The sequence below is a fragment of the Schistocerca gregaria genome, chromosome 3 (assembly GCF_023897955.1).
Source record: "Schistocerca gregaria isolate iqSchGreg1 chromosome 3, iqSchGreg1.2, whole genome shotgun sequence".
Taxonomy (NCBI): Eukaryota; Metazoa; Arthropoda; class Insecta; order Orthoptera; family Acrididae; genus Schistocerca; species Schistocerca gregaria.
Genome location: NC_064922.1, coordinates 757,032,502 through 757,053,766, shown reverse-complemented (window position 1 = coordinate 757,053,766; position 21,265 = coordinate 757,032,502). Strand labels below are relative to the sequence as shown.

General features: G+C 36.6%; 1 protein-coding gene across 1 annotated transcript in view; it reads left to right on the top strand.

The window, feature by feature from the left end:
* The window catches only part of LOC126355596 (dual oxidase), a 582,817-nt gene extending 561,835 nt beyond the window's left edge, over nt 1-20,982 (top strand). Inside the window, exons 18-22 of the mRNA XM_050005959.1 lie at nt 4,649-4,945; nt 16,306-16,470; nt 17,710-17,865; nt 18,266-18,394; nt 18,919-20,982. Of these exons, the coding sequence (XP_049861916.1) occupies nt 4,649-4,945; nt 16,306-16,470; nt 17,710-17,865; nt 18,266-18,394; nt 18,919-19,047 (876 nt within the window). The 3' untranslated portion in view covers nt 19,048-20,982. The remainder of the gene's footprint in view (nt 1-4,648; nt 4,946-16,305; nt 16,471-17,709; nt 17,866-18,265; nt 18,395-18,918) is intronic.
* The last annotated feature ends 283 nt before the right edge of the window (nt 20,983-21,265 follow it).

The following is a 21,265-nucleotide window of genomic DNA, read 5'->3' as shown; positions in this document are numbered from 1 at the left end:
CTTCTACATCTGCGTGATTACTCTGCTATTCACAATAAAGTGCCGGGCAGATGATCAATGAACCACCAGGCGTAGATGTAGATGTAAAAGTATTTCTTGTGTTACCAATGGTTTCTTCGCAGTTACCTTTTTTGTAGCTATATTTTTCTTTCCCCCTTGTGTGATGGTTCTTTTTAGAGATGTTCATTCCTCTTCAACTGTACTGCCTATTGAGCTATTCCTTATTGCTGTATTTATAGCCTTAGAAAACTTCAAGCGTACCTCCTTATTCCCTAATACTTCCGTATCCCACTTCTTTGCATATTGATTCTTCCTGACTGATTGCTTAAAACTCCAGCCTACTCTTCATCACTCCTATATTGTGACCTTAGTCTGTATCTGCTTCTGGGACCACCTTACAATCCAGTATCTGATTTTGGAATCTCTACCTGACCTTGATGAAATCTAACTGAAATCTTCCCATACCACCCAGCCTTTTTCCAAGTATACCTTCTGCTCTTGTGATTCTTCAACAGAGTATTTGCTATTACCAGCTGAAATTTATTACAGAACTCAATTAGTCTTTCTCCTCTCTCATTCCTTGTCCCAGATCCATATTCTCCCGTAACCCTTTCTTCTACTTCTTCCCCTATAAATGCATCCCAGTCCCCCATGACTATTAGATTTTCATTTCCCTTTATGTACAGTATTATCCTTTCAGTATCCTCACAGACTTTCTCTATCTCTTCATCTTCAGTTTGCAACTTTGGCATGTATACTTGGATTATTGTTGTCAGTTTTGGTTTGCTGTCAACTCTAATAAGAACAATCCTATCGCTGAACTGTTCACAGTAACACTCTATGCCCTACCTTCATAATCATAAGGAACCCTACTTCCGTTATACCACTTTCTGCTGCTCTAGTGGTAGTATTCAAAACTTTACATCCTCATTGTTCAAATAGACTTGACAGAAATCAAGTATAGTGCATAAGATACAGTCAGCTCAAATTGTGTCTGCCTTTCTTAATCATGCTGTATATTGCAAAAATGGGCTGTAAGTTTTGGCGAAAGTTTGTTTATACTTGTAAATAATTTGATAATATCCGGTGAGGGTAGTACAGGATCTGAATGTGAAATGGTAAACTGAAGAATAAGGAATGAATCAAACATGGGCGCCATTTCATGAATAATAGGGAAGAAGGAGTCAGAGGAATAACATCTCACTAAAAAAACCGTTGTTCAACTGCCTCCAATTGACACAACCATGTAAGGGCCCCTTGCCAGAGTATCGGTAAAGCTTTAATGGCAGCAAGGGTAGAGAAGAGTCTTTTGGAATGATGGAGCTGGCAGAAGAGGCACCTTTTCCCTTTGAGTGGATAAAGCTGAGAGATAATACTGTACCCCATAGGGGTCACTACAGATAGCGTCCGACTCATAGTGAGTGGCCAATTTTAGGCTGGGCAACCTTGAACAGCTGCTCAGTAAATGACTCATGATCATGACTCCACACAGGCCCAAACTTTTTGATTCACATGACTACGAATGTCAATAGGAATCAGCGTTAAGCTCACCACACATTAAAGCATCATTGGGATGATTTTGATTTTTTTTTAGTAAATAAGGTAAGGTTATGAGGAAAACAGTTATGTGAATGTTATATACACTGCCTGACAAAAATGTTATGCATCCATTAGCAGAGGAGGATACAAAATGATACTTCAAGAGTTGAGAGATTGTATGATGTTACTGCTGTAATTGAGAAACTGAGGCAAATTTAGTAAGGACTTGGCATTATGAGTCTGCTTATCAGTATGACGTTGCACACCCTCTGCCCTGGATGCATGCTATGATTCGTTTGGGAACAGTATCATATAGCATTGTATCCTCTCCCAAAGTGAACTAGCCCATAGCTGTTCTAACTAGTTCTTGATATCCTGGATATTGGCACTGAGATGGAACTGAAATCTGAGATGGTCTTTACATTCTATCATGAACAGATCTGGGAGTATAACTGACCACAGGAGTGCCTCAGCATCAAATAGACAATTCATAGAGACATGTGCCATGTGCGGATTAGCACTGTTCTGTTGAAAAATGGGAGCATGTATTGCATGAGATGAAATACATGAAATCCAGGATGTTTACGGTTCACCACTTTGCTGTGAGAGTTTACTCAATCACTATCAGCCAAGATCTGAAATTATACTTGATGGTTTCCCATACTGACACCAGAAGCAAAACCTCATTGCTTCTCCAAAACACTGGATAAATGGTACTAATGGTACTACTCCCACTTCAACACCACACTCACCGACAATGGTCATCCAGGGTAGTGCAGAACTGTGATTCATCAGTGAACACAATATGATACCATTCATCAGCAGTCCATGTTTCCTAGTCATTGCAGAACTCCAAACATACCCATTTGTGATGTGGTGTTTATGGCAGCCTTCACATATGACAGCAAATCTCTAGTCTGACTGCTGCTAGTCTCTGACCAATGGCGCACCATACTGAATGTTGTAGTGTGTCTACTAATTGCCTTTGGGTAGCAGGTGTGGGTGTGAAGGGGTTCAGTGTGCTTAGTGCACAATCTGATGATCCTTCTGTGTGGTGGTCAGACACAGTCGCCTGAAACCTAGACAGCACATATGCCTGCCTTCATTTTCCTGTTTTTCCAACATCAGATAATGCACAATTTGACCAGCCAACAAAACTGAGGTCCTCAATGAGGCCTCCTTCAACCTCTGTCATCTGCCGTTAATCCTGAATCGCATGAGTACTTAGTATCTCTACGTCCTTCCCAGTAATCGCTCACCATCTGCTGCTGTTAACACCCATTATATACCACACCTGGCCTACAATAAAACATGAACAATACTAGTGGCCACTCTACCTGTCATAGGGTCTTGGAACTCTGATTATTTGCATGCCTGCTAATGGTGTGTGTGTGTGTGTGTGTGTGTGTGTGTGTGTGTGTGTGTGTGTGTGTGTGTGTGTGTGTGTGTGTGTGTGTTCAAAGTTACGTTGATATCCACCCATGTGTTTTTGGGTGTTTCACACTTTGTTGGGCAGTGTATTTAGTTCCAGAAGGTTTTTACAATCCCAAGAGTTTTTGTTAGGAAGTTAGTGGTTATTCCAACTATTTTATTAACTTTATAGCTCTCACTTCAGGCTAATAGCTCATGATACATCATCTATGACTAGATGCTTCTGTCACTTTTTTGGTACTGATGGCGTACAAGTACAGAAGCAAATATAGCTTTCAACCAGATTTATTTATATTGATAGATCATTTCTTATAAGAACTTTAATTTCACGATTACATATGGGCATGAAACTACAGCCTGTGTGTCCTCTATATCCCTACATTCTCTGAGGTTTTTCTGCATGTTCTGTTAAATTTTAACAGCCACTCAAGAAATTAAAAAGAATTACTTCCATGCTTTCTACAGATATATTCAAGAACAATATATGTTTTATCTGACCAATGGGAGTTGATGCTTGGTAGCTTCTGTCAAGTACATACTTATAAATCCAGTTTTCACAGAACACAGAACATGGTGCTGTCTAACTAATTAAGGAGATAATACTAACTTGCACTGGAAACCTCTGGTTGTAGAAAAACTGGAAATCTTTATAATAACTGACTGATAATTATAATCTTTGTCTTATGTATCTGGGTTCTTAGTCTGAATGCAACAGGTGCTGAAGGCTTTTTTTAACTTTTTGCCCTGGATCATATAACTCTGGTCTGTTTCTTAGACAAAGATTCAAAGTTTAAGTAAAATTTTTATTCATTTCTCTATTGGTTTTACTTTTTCCACATTTCTTTAATAGTTAACTAGAATTTCTCTTTTGTTTTAAGATTTGAATACCATTACATAGTGAATTATAAAGTCTTTAACATTAAAAATACAAATGTTCTTGAAGATGCCTTTCCATGATATTTAGTTATGTTTAGTGCACTATTTCCTTTCAACTTTTCGTACTAGACCTACAAATGCAAGACAGCATGAACTGAACTGAAACATGAAAATTGTTCCAGTATTTGTGAGGACCTACAGTAACTGAGAGAGATGTATTGCTGAATGCAAACCATACTAAACTGTGTTTTTCAGTGCAGTGGAAATTATTTCATGATATCAGAATATCAGTCACATTTCCTCCATTTGCACAGCTGCTTTAATTATCAACTAAATGAAATATAAATTTGTTTTGCACTATTATTTCTTTTGGCAGAGTATCCTGAAAGAACTTCAGATTGTCAGCTCCTCCTTCCAAGTATCACTCTATCTAATTAGTGTGAGATTTTGATTGAAACTTCCTGGCATGTTAAAACTGTATGCCAGGCAGAGACTTGAACTCAGGACCTTTGCCTTGCTAGTACAGCACCTGCCCAAGAAAGGCAAAGGCCCTGAGTTCAAGTCTTAGTCCAGCACACAGTTTTGATCTGCCAGGAAGTTTCATATTAGTGCACACTCTGCTGCAGAGTGAAAATCTCATTCTGGAGACATTTTGATTGTCATTCACTCCAATATAATTATCATCATTCTGAAACAGCTTGCAACTATTTTTGTGAGTAGGTGTATAAGTGACAGTTTATAACATGAAGAAATTTCAAAAAACTTAAAGCAAAACATTATGTGTGGAAACTTTATTTTTCAGGTTGTCAGCCTGAGGACAAAATATATGGCCCTTGACATTATTGAGACTGAGCTGCTGCCATCAGATGTCATAAAACTAAAGTTTTACAGGCCACCAAATTTCAAATATTTGTCTGGCCAGTGGGTACGACTCTCTTGTACTGCTTTCAAACCAGAAGAATTCCATTCATTTACATTAACGTCAGCTCCACATGAAAACTTTTTATCCTGCCACATAAAAGCACAAGGACCATGGACTTGGAAACTAAGAAATTACTTTGACCCCTGTAACTTTAATCCTGAAGAAGATCATCCTAAGGTAAATTTACAAAACTAGATCATCATCTAATTATTATAAAAATAATTCTCCACTTGATGAACCATCATTATTTAATGACTACACTATTTTGTTACTGTTGTATGTGTTTGTGACTTTTTTGAGTAAATGTAAAGCCACCATTAACAAATTATTTACCTACAGTAATGATGAGATGATTTGGTAAAATGTGTGTCACTCTACATTTACATCTACATCTACATCTACATGTATACTCCGCAAACCACATGAGGTGCTTGGCAGAGGGTACGTCCTATTGTATCAGTTATTACGGCTTCTTTCTATCCCATTCATGTATGGAGCACAGGAAGACTTATTGTTTCAATACCTCTGTCTGTGCAGTAATTATTCTAAATTTATCCTCATGACCCCTATGTGAGTGATACTTAGGGCATTGTAGTGTATGCTTAGAATAATCATTTAAAGCCAGTTTTTGAAACTTTGTTAATAGACTTTCTTGGGATAGTTTATGTCTGCCTCCAAGAGTCTGCCAGTTCAGTTCCTTCAGTATTTCTGTGATACTCTCCCATGGATTAAAGAAACCTGTGATCATTCATGCTGATCTTCTCTGTGTACCTTCAATATCCCCTGTTAGTCCTATCTGATAGGGGTCCTTCACACTTGGCCAATATTCTGAAACTGGTCATATGAGTGATTTGTAATCATTCTATTTTGTAGACTGATTGCACTTCCCCAAGATTCTATCAATAAACTGAAGTCTGCCACCTGCTTTACCTGTGACTGAAACTAAGAAATGATTGCATTTCATATCCCTACAAAGTGTTACACCCAGGTATTTGTATGAGTTGGCCGAATTCAACAGTGACTCATTGGTGTTATAGTCATGGGATAATACATTTTTTTCATTTTGTGAAGTGCAAAACTTCACATTTCTGAACATTTACAGCAAGCTGACAATCTGTGCACCACACTGTAATCTCATCAGGATTGACTGAATATTTATGGAGCTTCTCTCAGATAGTACTTCATTACAGATAACTGTATCATCTTCAAAAAGCCTCATTTTACTATTAACATTTTCTGTAAGGCCATTAATATATAACATGAACAGCAAGGGTCCCAATGCACTTCCCTGGTGCAACCTGAAGCTACAGCTGATGCTGACTCTCCATCCAAGATAACATGCTCTGACTCCCTACCAAAAAGCCCTCAGTTCAGTCACAAATTTCATTTGGTACCCTGTATCATTGTACTTTTGACAATAATTGTAAGTACAGTTTTGAGTAAAATGCTTTTTGGAAATCAAGAAACACTGCATCTACCTGACTGCCTTGATCAAAGCTTTCAGTATACCATGTGAGAAAAGTGTGAGTTGGGTTTCACATGACTGATGTTTTCAAAATCCATGTTGGTTGGCACTGAGGAGGTCATTCTGTTCAAGATACCTCATTATATTTGAGCTCAGAATATGTTCTAAGATTCTACAACAAATTAATGTTGATGATATTGGATGGTAGTTTGTGGATCACTTCCACTACCCTTCTTGTAGATGGGTGTGACTTGTGTCTTTTTCCAGGAACTGATCATTGTTTTTGTTCAAGGGATCTGAAATAGATTACAGTAAGAAAGAGGGCTAACTCAGCCATACATTTGGTATAGGATCTGACAGGGATTTCATCGAGGCCTGGAGCTTTCTTCAATTTTACCTATTTCAGTTGTTTCTCAACACCACTGACATTAATACTTATTTTGTTCATCTTTTCAGTGGGACAAGTGACAATTCTCCTGAGTTTTCCTTTGCAAAGTGACATTTGAAAATGGAGTTAAGCATTTCAGCTTTTGATTTGCTGCTCTCAATTTCATTTTCTGTCTCATTCACTAGGGACTGGATGTAACTGTGGTGCCAGTAACAGCCTTTACATACAACCAAAATTTCTTTGGATTTTGTGAAATATCATTTGATAATACTCTGCTATGGTAGTCACTGAAGGCATCATGCATTGTTCCCTTGACAGCCAAATGTGTTTCATAGAGCATACCTCTATATACAGCCCTATGCTTTGTTTACACCTATCATGCAGTAACCTTTGTTTCGTTAGAAGTTTCTTTACAGTGACAGTATACCACAAAGGTTTCCCCTCCATTCCCCCATCCCCACTTTATGAACTGATCTACTGGGTACATGACTATCCAGTGCATGGTGCATCGTCAACTATTCTTTTGAACTTGAGCCAGAGTTCCTCTACATGCTCCTGACCTGTGCTGAAAGTTTCAGGTTCCTCATTGAGATATGTCACTAGTGATATTTTTAATGAAGTTTACTGAACATATATATATATATATATCTGCTCGTTTTATCTGTCCTTCTTACTCTCCTTATGCAAGACCACAAAACATGAGACAAAAGATCAAAAAAAGAGAGGAGAAAATCCACATGTGTATTATATTCCTGGATGGAAGTCACACTAAAGTACACAGTAGAAGAGAGGGAATAACTCATATTACACTCAGAAAAATTAAAATAAATGCAATAAACAATAAATTGAATATACAAAAGTAAAGTGGTAGGGAGCTGTTAGGGTGATTGATAAGGTTCTGGAACAATGAAAGTAATAAAATTTTAAAAACAATTTATTAACATTGTAAGTCACCAAATAAATAAACAGCAAACACTTAACATGGAAACTCTTATGAATCTCTTGCAAGCCAGGATAAATAAATATTACAATTCTCCAGAGAGAAAGTAATTTAGAAATACAGTTGGCTACTGTACTTTTTAGTACCATAAACACACACTTAGTAACAAAATAATGCCTCACAGAAATATTAAAAAAAGCATGCCATTCCAAAATTTACAGCCGATGTCCAGTTATAAGTTTACAGTAAGTGAGGTACCGCAAAATTGTACTTACTATACATAGGATGACAGACTTGAATGGAGGAATGGTCTACTGAGAATAATAAAAACAATTTTTAGTCAGAATTCACTCACAAGTAAGATATTAAAAACCAGGCTCATGATGGTACTACCAAAGATTTTTTTTCTTTTCTTTATTTTTGCCGTAAGAAAGAAACTGCTATCAATGGCTATGTACAATTAGACTCAGAACAAGTGCCTTAGAATAATAATAAACAAAAATGGAGTAGCAAATATTTGACACTAAGTGGATCTTACAACCCAGGTATTTAATCACAATGTCTTCTGACACCAAATTAATAAACTAAGTAAAATACCTTACAGCAACAAGCAAATTAAAAGTTGTAAAATAAAGAGCAATTCTCAGTAACCAATTAAAAAGAAAACAGATCAGGAGTTAATGCTGTTGAATGGCAAGGAATGGTAAACAAAAAACCCTTAAATTAACTTTCACCCACTGGGACAGGAGAGGGTGTTAGAACAATAGATAGCAACAAAAAACGGTGGCAGTATCACAAAGGTCAAGCTCACCCCGAATGTAGTCAAACCCATTCAAAAATTACAGTACAAACACAAAAATTTAACTAGGTGTCCAGCTGCTTAAGTAAAAGGAGACAGATACCCTTATTAATCACTGCATTAAGAAATTAAACAGTATATCATTTAGCTCTTTGCTTTGGATTAGTTGTCAATTGAGGAACCTGATGGCAGACATGTAGGACTATGCAGTAAGGCTCCCTTCCAAGCTACCTTACCATGTACGTACAATAATAATAATAATACGTTTGTGCCCCCTGTAACACATTAAATTATATTAATAACATGAGAAGCTGGCATGAACACCAATGAGGTATGTACCTTCCCTGCTACTGTTGACTAGAGACTTCAGAAAATAACACATGCTTGCAGCAACTCACAAGGCTTGCTCAAAACAGCTTCAAATGGCCTAATACAATTAATTAATGAGTTGGCGCTCACCCGGATGTATGCAAGGCATAGAAAACACATTTGCAATGTGCAACTTAACCAGGATGTGGGGGCTCGGGACATGTGTTTAAGATTCTCAAACTACTACTCAAAGATGATGGTAGATGCTCACCATAAAGATTTCAACAGATTTCAGATGAGAAGAAATTATGGGCTGTGTGGCTAGTGGCTCAAATTCAAACAGGTATCTCAACACCAACAGTCCTCAGGCCAGGGTGCCATTTCTATCCCAGAGATCAGCCCTCTGGGAAGGTAAACAATTCTACAGCAACAACAAACCCTGAACAGCACATTGTGCCTCCAATAAGGCAACTCTTCTAAAGAAAGCCATGCATGGCCATATGACACCACACTGTGCCACATCAGTGCCCCCTTGTGGAAGTGCTTTTGCTAGTTACCCAACAACCAGACAAAGCCATTTTGCCATGTGGCTGCAGTCAATATCACACATGCATCACTTTAATATGGCATGCACATGCCTAAAAAAAGTGTTGAAAAAAGTATTAAAATTGGTACATTCTCCTCCAAATTCTGTTGCTAAATGGGTTACAATTAGACTCCAGTATCATATGCATAAGAGAATCTAAGTAATTGTAGTAAACTGAGTTCACATATGTGCCTTCATGAGCATGTTTATACTTGTTTGAGACTGACAAAAGGCTATTCAAAAAGTGTATGTGATTGCTCACTTACTACATTGCTGTGTTATGTGATATATGATGATGAACAATGTTGCTGTTGTTGTGGTCTTCAGTCCTGAGACTGGTTTGATGCAGCTCTCCATGCTACCCTATCCTGTGCAAGTTTCTTCATCTCCCAGTACCTACTGCAACCTACATCCTTCTGAATCTGCTTTGTGTATTTATCTCTTGGTCTCTCTCTATGATTTTTACCCTCCACGCTGCCCTCCAATACTAAATTGGTGATCCCTTGATGCCTCAGAACATGTCCTACCAACCGGTCCCTTCTTCTCATCAAGTTGTGCCATAAACTCCTCTTCTCCCACATTCTATTCAATACCTCCTCATTAGTTATGTGATCTACCCATCTGATCTTCAGCATTCTTCTATAGCACCACATTTTGAAAGTTTCTATTCTCTTCCTGTCCAAACTATTTATTGTCCATGTTTCACTTCCATACATGGCTACACTCCATACAAATACTTTCATAAACGATTTCCTGACGGTTAAACGTATACTCGATGTTAACAAATTTCTCTTCTTCAGAAACACTTTCCTTGCCATTGCCAGTCTACATTTTATATCTTCTCTACTTCGACCATCATCAGTTATTTTTCTTCCCAAATAGCAAAACTCCTTTACTACTTTAAGTGTCTCATTTCCTAATCTAATTCCCTCAGCATCACCCAACTTAATTCGACTACATACCACTATCCTCATTTTGCTTTTGTTGATGTTCATCTTATATCCTCCTTTCAAGACACAGTCCAGTCTGTTCAACTGCTCTTCCAAGTCCTTTGCTGTCTCTGACAGAATTACAATGTCATCGGCAAACCTCAAAGTTTTTATTTCTTCTCCATGGATTTTATTACCTAATCCGAATTTTTCTTTTGTTTCTTTACTGCTTGCTCAATATACAGATTGAATAACATCGAGGAGAGGCTACAACCCTGTCTCACTCCCTTCCCAACCACTGCTTCCCTTTCATACCCCTCGACTCTTATAACTGCCATCTGGTTTCTGTACAAATTGTAAATAGCCTTTTGCTCCCTGTATTTTACCCCTAACACCTTTAGAATTTGAAGGAGAGTATTCCAGTTAACATTGTCAAAAGCCCTCTCTAAGTCTACAAATGCTAGAAACGTAGGTTTGCCTTTCCTTAATCTTTCCTCTAAGATTAGAGGTAAGTCGTAAGGTCAGTATTGCCTCACGTGTTCCAATATTTCTGTGTAATCCAAACTGATCTTCCCCAAGGCCGGCTTCTACCAGTTTTTCCATTGTTCTGTAAATAATTCGCGTTAGTATTTTGCAGCTGTGACTTATTAAGGTGATAGTTCGGTAATTTTCACATCTATCAACACCTGCTTTCTTTGGGATTGGAATTATTATATTCTTCTTGAAGTCTGGGGGTATTTTGCCTGTCTCATAAATCTTGCTCACCTGATGGTAGAGTTTTGTCAGGACTGGCTCTCCCAAGGCCGTCAGTAGTTCTAATGAAATATTGTCTACTCCTGGGGCCTTGTTTTGGTGCAGGTCTTTCAGTGCTCTGTGAAACTCTTCACGCAGTATCGTATCTCCCATTTCATCTTCATCTACATTCTCTTGCATTTCCATAATATTGTCCTCACATACATCGCCCCTGTATAGACCCTCTATATACTCCTTCCACCTTTCTGCTTTCCCTTCTTTGCTTAGAACTGGGTTTCCATCTGAGCTCTTGATATTCATACATGTGGTTCTCTTCTCTCCAAAGGTCTCTTTAATTTTCCTGTAGGCTGTATCTATCTTACCCCTAGTCAGATAAGCCTCTACTTACTTACATTTGTCCTCTAGCCATCCCTGCTTAGCCATTTTGCGCTTCCTGTCGATCTCATTTTTGAGATGTTTGTATTCCTTTTTGCCTGCTTCATTTACTGCATTTTTATATTTTCTCCTTTCATCAATAAAATTCAATATTTCTTCTGTTACCCAAGGATTTCTACTAGACCTCGTCTTTTTGCCTACTTGGTCCTCTGCTGCCTTCACCACTTCATCCCTCAGAGTTACCCATTCTTCTTCTACTGTAGTTATTTCCCCCATTCCTGACAATTTTTCCCTTATTCTCTCCCTGAAACCCTGTACAACCTCTGGTTTAGTCAGTTTATCCAGGTCCCATCTCCTTAAGTTCCCACCTTTTTGCAGTTTCTTCAGTTTTAATCTACAGTTCATAGTCAATAGATTGTGTTCAGAGTCCACATCTGCCCCTAGAAATGTCTTACAATTTAAAACCTGGTTCCTAAATCTCTGTCTTGCCATTACATAATCTATCTGATACCTCTTAGCTGTTGAATAAGAGTTTGCTGCTATCAAGACACAAGTCAAATAAGATATTAGCTCTTTGTGAATTTCACTCAAGCCAAAATACTGAAGGCAGGCACAAGCAGTCTACCATCTATTAAATCATGTTGACACTTGATTCCCTATAGGTCACAGTGTGGGTGATATGTGATGAATCCTGTATTTGAAGTAAAACTACTGCCAGGATTGTCATTTATGGTTAATAAATTGTGCATTATAGGTTTCTGTCAACTAGAGAAAAACTGTAACAGTATAGATATGCTACAGTGCAGTAAAACACTTGTCTGCTTAAAACTGGTAGTTTGTTAGATACAAAGCTACACATAAACTTACACACATCCATTCAAATAGAAAACAAGCTCTCATTGCAAGGAATAAAAACCACCAAAATACATTTGCTATCTGTATATCAGAGGACACAGGGATTAGTAACAATTTCAAAGTCTGCCATTTGTTGCTTAAAATGTGGTATAAGATCACTTCGGCTGATGAGCCATGCCACACATTAGTATATGTCAGTTCCGAATTCAGGTACATTGACAAGTATGTGCAATGAGTACCCTTGCTAGTCTATCTTGATTCAGGCCAATATTAGTACCTTTGTATAGTGAGTGGTGAAACTGCATCCCTAGTATGCCTACCACTGATCATCAAAGCAAACAGTACAGAAAACTGCTATTAGATTGTGGTTACTTTTTTATCTGCCATCAGCTCACTTCCACTTTTTAGCAAGACCATACAATAAGAGCACCTGCCTGCATCCTCCCCCACCGCCTCTCCTCACCTCACCTCACCTCACCTCACCTCACCTCCCCCCCCCCACTCCCTCCCCACCCCCTATATGCTTCCAATGTCATCTGAGTAGTGCCCTGTTTAGTACATCTGAGGTACATGCTGGTGGTTGATTCTCCATGTTATGTGAGACATAAAATCATCTTTCACAACAGCTATCATTGAACTGTGATTTCTGAATAAGAAACTCACTTTGTAATCTTTCCTTACATACACAAAGCAGATGGTGTTCAACTCACTTTGTGTGTATACATTAAAATGTTAATCTTTTGTGTATCCAATGTGTAGAATACTTCATGCCAATGTGACATTTGTTGCGTGCCATTTTTATTGTGTTGCAGTTTTAATGCCTAGCAGTGCTACTGTGATTTCTATCCACAGATAGTTAATGACACATTACCAGATATTGTTTCAAAGTCTGTGTACACTACAAGGAGATACTTATTTCTCTAAAGCCATGAAATATAGTTTCTTAAATGTATAATTACATAAACTCTACCTTTCCTTTTTATGAAGCCTAACCTGCATTCTCAGTAATTTATTATTACTTTTGTGCCTTCATTAAACTATTTTCATCATTATTTCTAGTACTTCATTTGGTGCAGAAGAAGTGGTCTCACTCTCTATCACTCAGTGCCCATCATTCTCATTTGATTTACACATAGGGAAGTCAGTGATATCCAACATCTGTTCAAAAGTTAAAGTACAGGGGGTCCACTCAAACCTCCCTTATTTCAAGAACCCAGGAGAGAAAAACCACAGTATAATCACAATGAAAAATGCACCACATTGTAGAGCATCTCAAAGAATTTATATTTCTGCATCATAACTGCCAAGTATCCTCACTAGAGGGCAGTATGGTCGCATGAAGTGAAAATGGCAACCCCACAGCAATGTGCTCAAGCAGTAGTGTGGTTTTCAGAAACAAAATTGCCGATTATTGACCAAAGAAATTATCATCGTGTGTATGAATGTGATCCACCTGATGTAAAAACAATTAAGGAATGGTATAGGAAGTTTCTGGCTACAAGAAGTGTTCTGAAGCATTCTGGCAGTGCACATTACAGAGTGTCAGAAAAGACAGTGGAGGACATCAGACGAACTTCGCTCAGAAGCCCATGTAAGTAAATTCATCAAACATCTAGGCAACTTGATGTACCTCGATCAACGTTGCATCATGTAGTTCACCAGTCTCTTCATATGTGTTCTCACAAAGTGGAAATTCTGCAACATCTAACACTGAATGATAAACCATGCCAACAACAATTTACTGCAGATATGTTGCAGTGAATTGACATGGATGCCAGCTTCCTGAAAAGATGTTTATTCTCAGATGAGGCAACCTTTCATCTATCAGGAAGGGTTCATAGGCATAATGTTTGGATTTGGGGTTCGCAAAATCCGCACATTGTCATTGAACATCTTCGTGATAGCCCTAAATGAAACATCTAGTGCGGGGTAATGCACAACAGGATTGTTGGACTGTTCTTCTTTGCAGAACAAACAGTGAATGGGTCAGTGTATCTGGACATGTAGGAGCAGTTTGTGTACCCTCAGATACAAGACTTCCTACTCAACATCTTTTTTCAACAAGACGGAGTTCGGCTGCATTGGTCAACAGCTGTTCGCAAGTTCCTGGATGGTAAACTGCCTAGTTGTTGGATCAGATGCAGAGGACCCATTGCTTGGCCACCACATTCACCCGACATTATGTCCCTTTCTTCATGTGGGGATTCATGACGGACTGCGTGTATGCGACCAAAGTGGACGATATTCCTACATTGTGACATTGTATCAGGGAGGTTTGAGTGAGACATCCTGTAGTTTTACTACAGCTTTCTTATCATTTGATAATGTCTGTCATGAGATTTAGATGGTGATTGGTACATATTTAAAATATTTGACACATATATATTATTACAGTGCCTTTGTTTCTTTCCAGGCAACATGATTACATTCTATCAAGTCTTCAAGTAAATGCAAAATATGGACCATTGTCATCCACTTTATAAAAAATTATAGGAATTTTAGGCCTGAGCAGCTGTGCTGCTGTTACATTGATGTTTCTGATGTTATAGTCTGTTGTACCATTTTGGTCATTTTGCTGTTGCTATCTCCTTCTCTTAACGTTCAGTTTGTATGAGAAATCATTCTGGTCCACTGGCTATTATTGGTGTGGAATCTATGTTACAGGCATCACTCTGTCACTGTCAAATATCCTGTGTGATCCATTCATAAGTGTTGCTGGATTCATCCTGTTCTGTTTTCCATTGTTACAGTATATGCTGTCCTATTCAGTGACAATTAATATTAAATGTCTGCTCTCATAACTATACTACACTGCTCTACATAACTAGAAAACCATTGTCAAAAGTAGCAGCTTCCTTTCTAATTTAGTTGATTAAATTTATGTGGCACAAGCATGAATATCATTAAGCACTGGGGGCCTACTACAATATTTTATTGTTAATACACTATACAAGTTAAGTGTCTCATATTTTTTTAAATGTATATATGACTGTTTCACATCCATGAGGATTCATTTCATGATGGGATCTGCAGAATACAATAAGTGAATGAATGAATGAATGAATGAATGAATGAATGAACAGTTGTCATCCAGAGTAATAAGCATATGTATGGGACTCAAAATCTAGAAATGATCATCAGCTGATGACTACTAAAGTGACTACTAAAATTATAATATCAGGAATATTTATTTTTAAGTAATACTTTTTCTGAAAATTTGTGAAGACACTATCCAGCCTTACTAAATGTTGATTATGTGTGGGAAATGTCGCTGGTACGTAACATAAGGTATTATTAATTATGATCATTTCCTGTTACTGTACTCTACAGAAACAGTTTACCATCTCTCTGTATCTGTCCGACTAACTTTAAATGTGTTATTCTGAAACCTCATTTTCTACCTTTGAAAAAAATCCATAGAATTCAGTTAGTATTTCATGTCCCTCTCAATATGGAAACAGTGACAACTTTTCAATTACTCTGGTTTTGAATTTATTGTTTCTTGCATTTTTAATTTCATTCATAATTTTTATATTAAATAACGACAATGCTCGTAATGCAATTTCAATCTTCATTTATTATTAAACCTCTGATTACAGTATTGGCTTTACCACAGAAATCTCTAAATCCATTTTACTTGTGCTAGTTTTGACCTACAAGAAAACTAGGTTCAAACTAATTGAAAAACAAGTTAACAAATCTATTAAATTTCCCACTTACATCTAAATTCTTTTGATGTTGATGAGCACTTCCGATAGAATATAATAATTGGAAAAGAGAAGAACTGTTGACACTTGCATACATCACAAAATTAATGTTCCATTTTTATCACTCTCATTTTTAATAACCATTATTATTTTCTTATGAGAATGTAAGAAAAATATACATTGGCAGCTTTTTGTCAGAATCCTCTTCCATGCATTACACTGGTATGTATATGTTCGTTATATGTTGTCTTACGTAGCCTTTCACAGTACAGTATGTTATTTTGTGTGTGAGGGGAGAGGGGCAGGGGCTGGGTATTGGGTGCACATGTTTGTTAAAAAGTTATTTTTCCATTTGTCCATTATTGTCAGTACACATTCTGTCTATTTTTAGTCAAAATTTTAGTAAAAAACTGCAGCTTCTGTTTTTACAGATTCGTCTTGAGGGACCTTTTGGAGGTGGAAATCAAGATTGGTATAAATTTGAAGTGGCTGTTATGGTAGGAGGTGGTATAGGAGTAACTCCATATGCATCTATTCTAAATGACCTTGTCTTTGGTACATCCACCAACAGATATTCCGGTGTTGCATGCAAAAAGGTAATAGCCTGATAATATAAAAATTTGAATCTATGTGCTTATTCAAACAGCTGTTTATAAGGGGTGTTCAAAAAGAAATGAGCTGGAGGCATAATTGCAGATACTAGCACCTGTATGTTAGAAGTAATTACCCTGGCTGTTCACATCCTTGTCGCACTATGACACAAGGCAGTGAATGGTCGTCTCATAAAATTCCCGAGACTGGGATGTTAACCAGTTCCACATGTACAGCTGGATTTCATCATCCATGGTGAATCGTTTGCCCCTCAGAGACTTTTTAAAGGGACCAAAAATGATTCACTTCTGATTCACTTCCTGCAGCATGGGGCAACAATGAACACCCAATGTTACTCGCAAACCTTGACCACCCTTCGCTAAGCGATCAAATCAAAATGACTAGGCAATCTCACCTGTGGGGGTCATTCTGCTCCATGACAATGCAAAACCTCAGACGGCCAACACAGTCATGGCACTCCTGCAGAAATTCATATGGAAGGTTCTTGACCACTCCGCACACAGTTCAGACCTCTCTCCCTGTTATTACGTCATTTTTGGTCCCCTTAAAAAGGCTCTGAGGGGCAAATGATTCACCTCAGACGACAATGTCCAGCTGTATGTGTGAAACTGATTAACATCACAGCCCCAGGAATTTTATGAGACAGTGACTCAGTGCATTGTAACACAGCGGGACAAGTGTCTCAACAGCCAGAGTCGGTACTTCTAACATACAGGTACTGCTTTCTGCAATTATGCCTCTGGCATGTTTCTTATTGAGGAACCTTTATAATACGACACAGCAGGAAACAGCAGCGTTTTTAAAGTATTATATTTTCTTCTAGCATATCATGTATCATTTAACTAGTATAAATACAAATAGTGTTGAGCAGTATAGTACTATGTAGAAGGCCTTTTGGCTAATTGCTCATATGTACATTAGCCTTTTTGTTGTGCCTCTCTGCAATTGGGCTTCATCTCTATGTGATGAGCAGCAATCTACTCTTTTCATGACACTGTCATTATTCTATCCTGGATTTTCCATGGTTTAATTATTAATAAAGTGTACTTACATTTGTATGAGTTTCTTGTCCTTTGTTAATGTATTACTTGATTTCTTCCATAGTCCTGAAATTTATCCTTCTATATGGATTTACAGAACACAATGTACAAATCAAAACAACAGAACACTGATAATTCCAGACTGTCTGAAGAAGACATTTACAAATTATTTACTTTTTTCAGGTATATTTCTTGTGGATCTGTCCTTCACATCGACATTTTGAATGGTTCATTGAAGTGTTGCGAGATGTTGAGAAGAAGGATGTAACAAATGTTTTGGAGATACACATCTTCATTACACAATTCTTCCACAAGTTTGATCTAAGGACTACAATGCTGGTAAGACAGAATTAAGGTCCTTTAAAAGTCTACATGTTATCACTTACCTATAATAAGCTAACATTCATTGCCACTGAAAAAGTTGTCAAGATTTTTAGCTGAAACTGTGTAACAAAATTTACCAAGATTGAAGGGATTAGCTGCAGGTTTCAGAAGTATCATAGTATCTTGGTCTTACAGCCAATCAAAATGGAATTCAAACAAATTGAAACAGTGGGAAGCCCAAGATTATTTTACTCAATCATTCTGTAGTAAGACTGTTACTGTATATTGCAATAAAATATTAATTTAATTGTATATTTACAAAGTCTGGCATAGCAGGAGATTTAAAAGTACACATAGTTAGTCATTATTACATTCTTTCTATACCCACTAATGCAGTGTGACAAATCTCTTACAGTACATTTGTGAGAATCACTTCCAGAGACTCTCAAAAATGAGCATGTTCACAGGACTGAAAGCTATAAATCATTTTGGTCGACCAGATATGTCATCTTTCCTCAAGTTTGTGCAGAAGAAGCATAGCTATGTGAGTACAATTACAAAATTTGCCCCTTTATATTATGTGTATTACTTATATTCGAACTCCCTATTTTATGTATAAAGTAAATTCACAGCACATCACACCAGCATCTTCACTTTAGAATACATCTATTTTTTATGTAAAGTCTGAAACATATTGTAGATGATAACGCTGTTTCATAGAAATACATTTTAAACTTCCTTGAATCTTTATTATTACCATTGTTATTCCAACGTAGTAATTTATGAGACAACTAATAAATATTAAACTTAGTGTAATTAAGAAATGACACTAACATACATCAGACAAATGCATCCCCCCCCCCCCCCCCCCGCATAAATCAACTCTGAAATTCATATCTTACTAATATAGGGTTCCAAAAGGTTCAATATCGGATTTTCTGCTATTTCTGATACATGCAGATACTCTGTAATACTCAAGCAGAGTATTTTTATTGTTATCATTAATCTTCAGGATATTATTATTATTATCATTATTATTATTATTATTTGTATTTTTTATGTTTCCAGGTAAGTAAGATTGGAGTCTTCAGCTGTGGGCCTCGACCTCTTACAAAGAGTATAATGGCTGCCTGTGAAGAGGTGAATAAAGGTCGCAAATTGCCTTATTTCATCCATCACTTTGAAAATTTTGGATAGTGAACAGAAGTAAGGCATTAGTGTGATTTGAGAGTATGTTACCAAGCTACTTAATTTATTAAATACTATCAAATACAATGTTGCAGAAATTCTATAGAAACATTGTAAAATAGCTGAATATTGTAGTTCTCACCTTAAGCAAGATAATTTCACAATTTGTGTTTGAGAACTCATTCTTCTGTCACTGTTATTTATTTTTGTGAGTTAGTTTGTTATTGTAATTCAGTGCGGAAATTGGAGAAAATATTTTGATCATATGTGTAGGTTACCTGTCACAGTAAGTATTACACATAGAGAATCTCTATGAAGCCCCAGAAGAAGGAAAAATGTGCAAAAGTCTTACTTCACTGGATTAAAAATAAATAAAAACAGAGAATTACATCACTCCTTGCTGAGGATTAGATGAAGTAGATGAGGAGGAGGAATATATTGGATACTTGCTAAAGACTGATTCTTTTTTTTACTGAACTGTTATTTGATACATAATGGACTAATACGTGCAGATTTTTTATTTATAACAGGCAAATGAAACTCTACAAAAGTGAAATGGCAATGATACCAGTAGTGTGTAAGAAATACCTGGTTATTTTCCATGGCAAAATGTCTGTTGTGGCTTTGAAACAGGATGCAATGCCTTTAGCCAACACAAACTCTTTAATTCAATATTAATTGATCAGTTAGCAATATGATATAATCTGTTACTTTTACTTCTTTTGTCACAAGTTAGATTACTACATTGCACAGGCCATTTATAGCCATGTCTGAAAACAATTATTGAAGGTATTTTTCCCTCTTGAATAGCTCATGTTTCAATTCCATGTTACCTGATACAACAGTGAGGAATAAGTAAGCACACTGCTGAAATGATTTCTATGTCCTACATTCAGTGATTACTGAAGGAAATTTGAGAGTAAATGGTCATGAAAATTCAATAAAATGCATTTTAAAACACAAGAAGTTTACAGTATATGTGTTTAGTTATTTACTTGTGCATCTTATGGGTGGTGAGATGGTAAAAATTTACTCCTTACATATTATGTCTGCTGCAGAGCTGAAGTCTTAAGCATCTTAAAAAGTTAAGTAATATTTCATTACTTGCTGAAAACAGAACTTCATTTCTTCATACATCAAACCTTATGCTGAGTACTATGGGAAAGACCTGTTATGAAACATCATGTTTACCTTTTTAGAATTTCATGCAGGGATCTGAAAACAGCTATTTGTCTGTTTCAGTTTTATAAAAAGAAACATTTTTCAATTAATTAATCAGGTATAGTTAATATATTTTGCATTTATGTTGACAAAACACATCATGGTCACCATTGATCAGTCTCTAAATAAATATATTTTTGGTTTAATAAATGATAATGTCATCAAATACACAATTGTCAAATTGTTAAACTTGAACCACCTTCCACAGAGAGAAAGTGGAACTAATTTCTGCATTATTCCAAATATGTAATAATCAAAGTAATTGAAATTTAAATTCATATATTAGGTAGAATAAGTTTATCTACAACAGGTTCACAGTCTCTTACGCTTTCTACAGCTGTTTTCTACAAGTGCAGAATATTCTGTGAAAAGAGAGGCCATGACTCTAAATCAGTATTGTCATAAAATAAATTTTTACTATATTTTTGTATTGAAAGCAGATCTTTGCCATGTAATAGGTGAAAGTACTGTTTGATTAGTGTAATGATTAATGTTCCTGACTCTGTTGTGTAAGGCTGGAGATCAGTATTCTAGTGTGAATGAGGTATTATGATAGGAATCAACTTTATTTATTTATTTCTGTTAATGGTAGAAATGCAGTGATGATGTATTTAAGAGAAAAGCATAACCCTGTGTATATGATCATTCTGTAAATATAACATATGTAATTACATTGCTGTAAATAATGTTACATAGAACAAATAAAATGTGTAAATTACTGAAGTTTTATTTTTTTTAAATATCACAAATGTTATTTATTGTTTTGATAACTAATGATTACAGGAAGGTAAAATTACAAGTGCTCTCAAGATATGTTGGTTCAATTGCCAATCAGTAATCAAGTACAGTTCTTAACACTATATTTCACCTACTTCTTCATATATAAAATCATGCTGTTTACTATAGGTAATTGACTGGGTAGTAAAAGCTACTTTACAGTGCAAAAAAAGTAGTAATATTTTTTAATGAGGAGAGAGAAGAACACATTCATTTTGATGAAACCTTT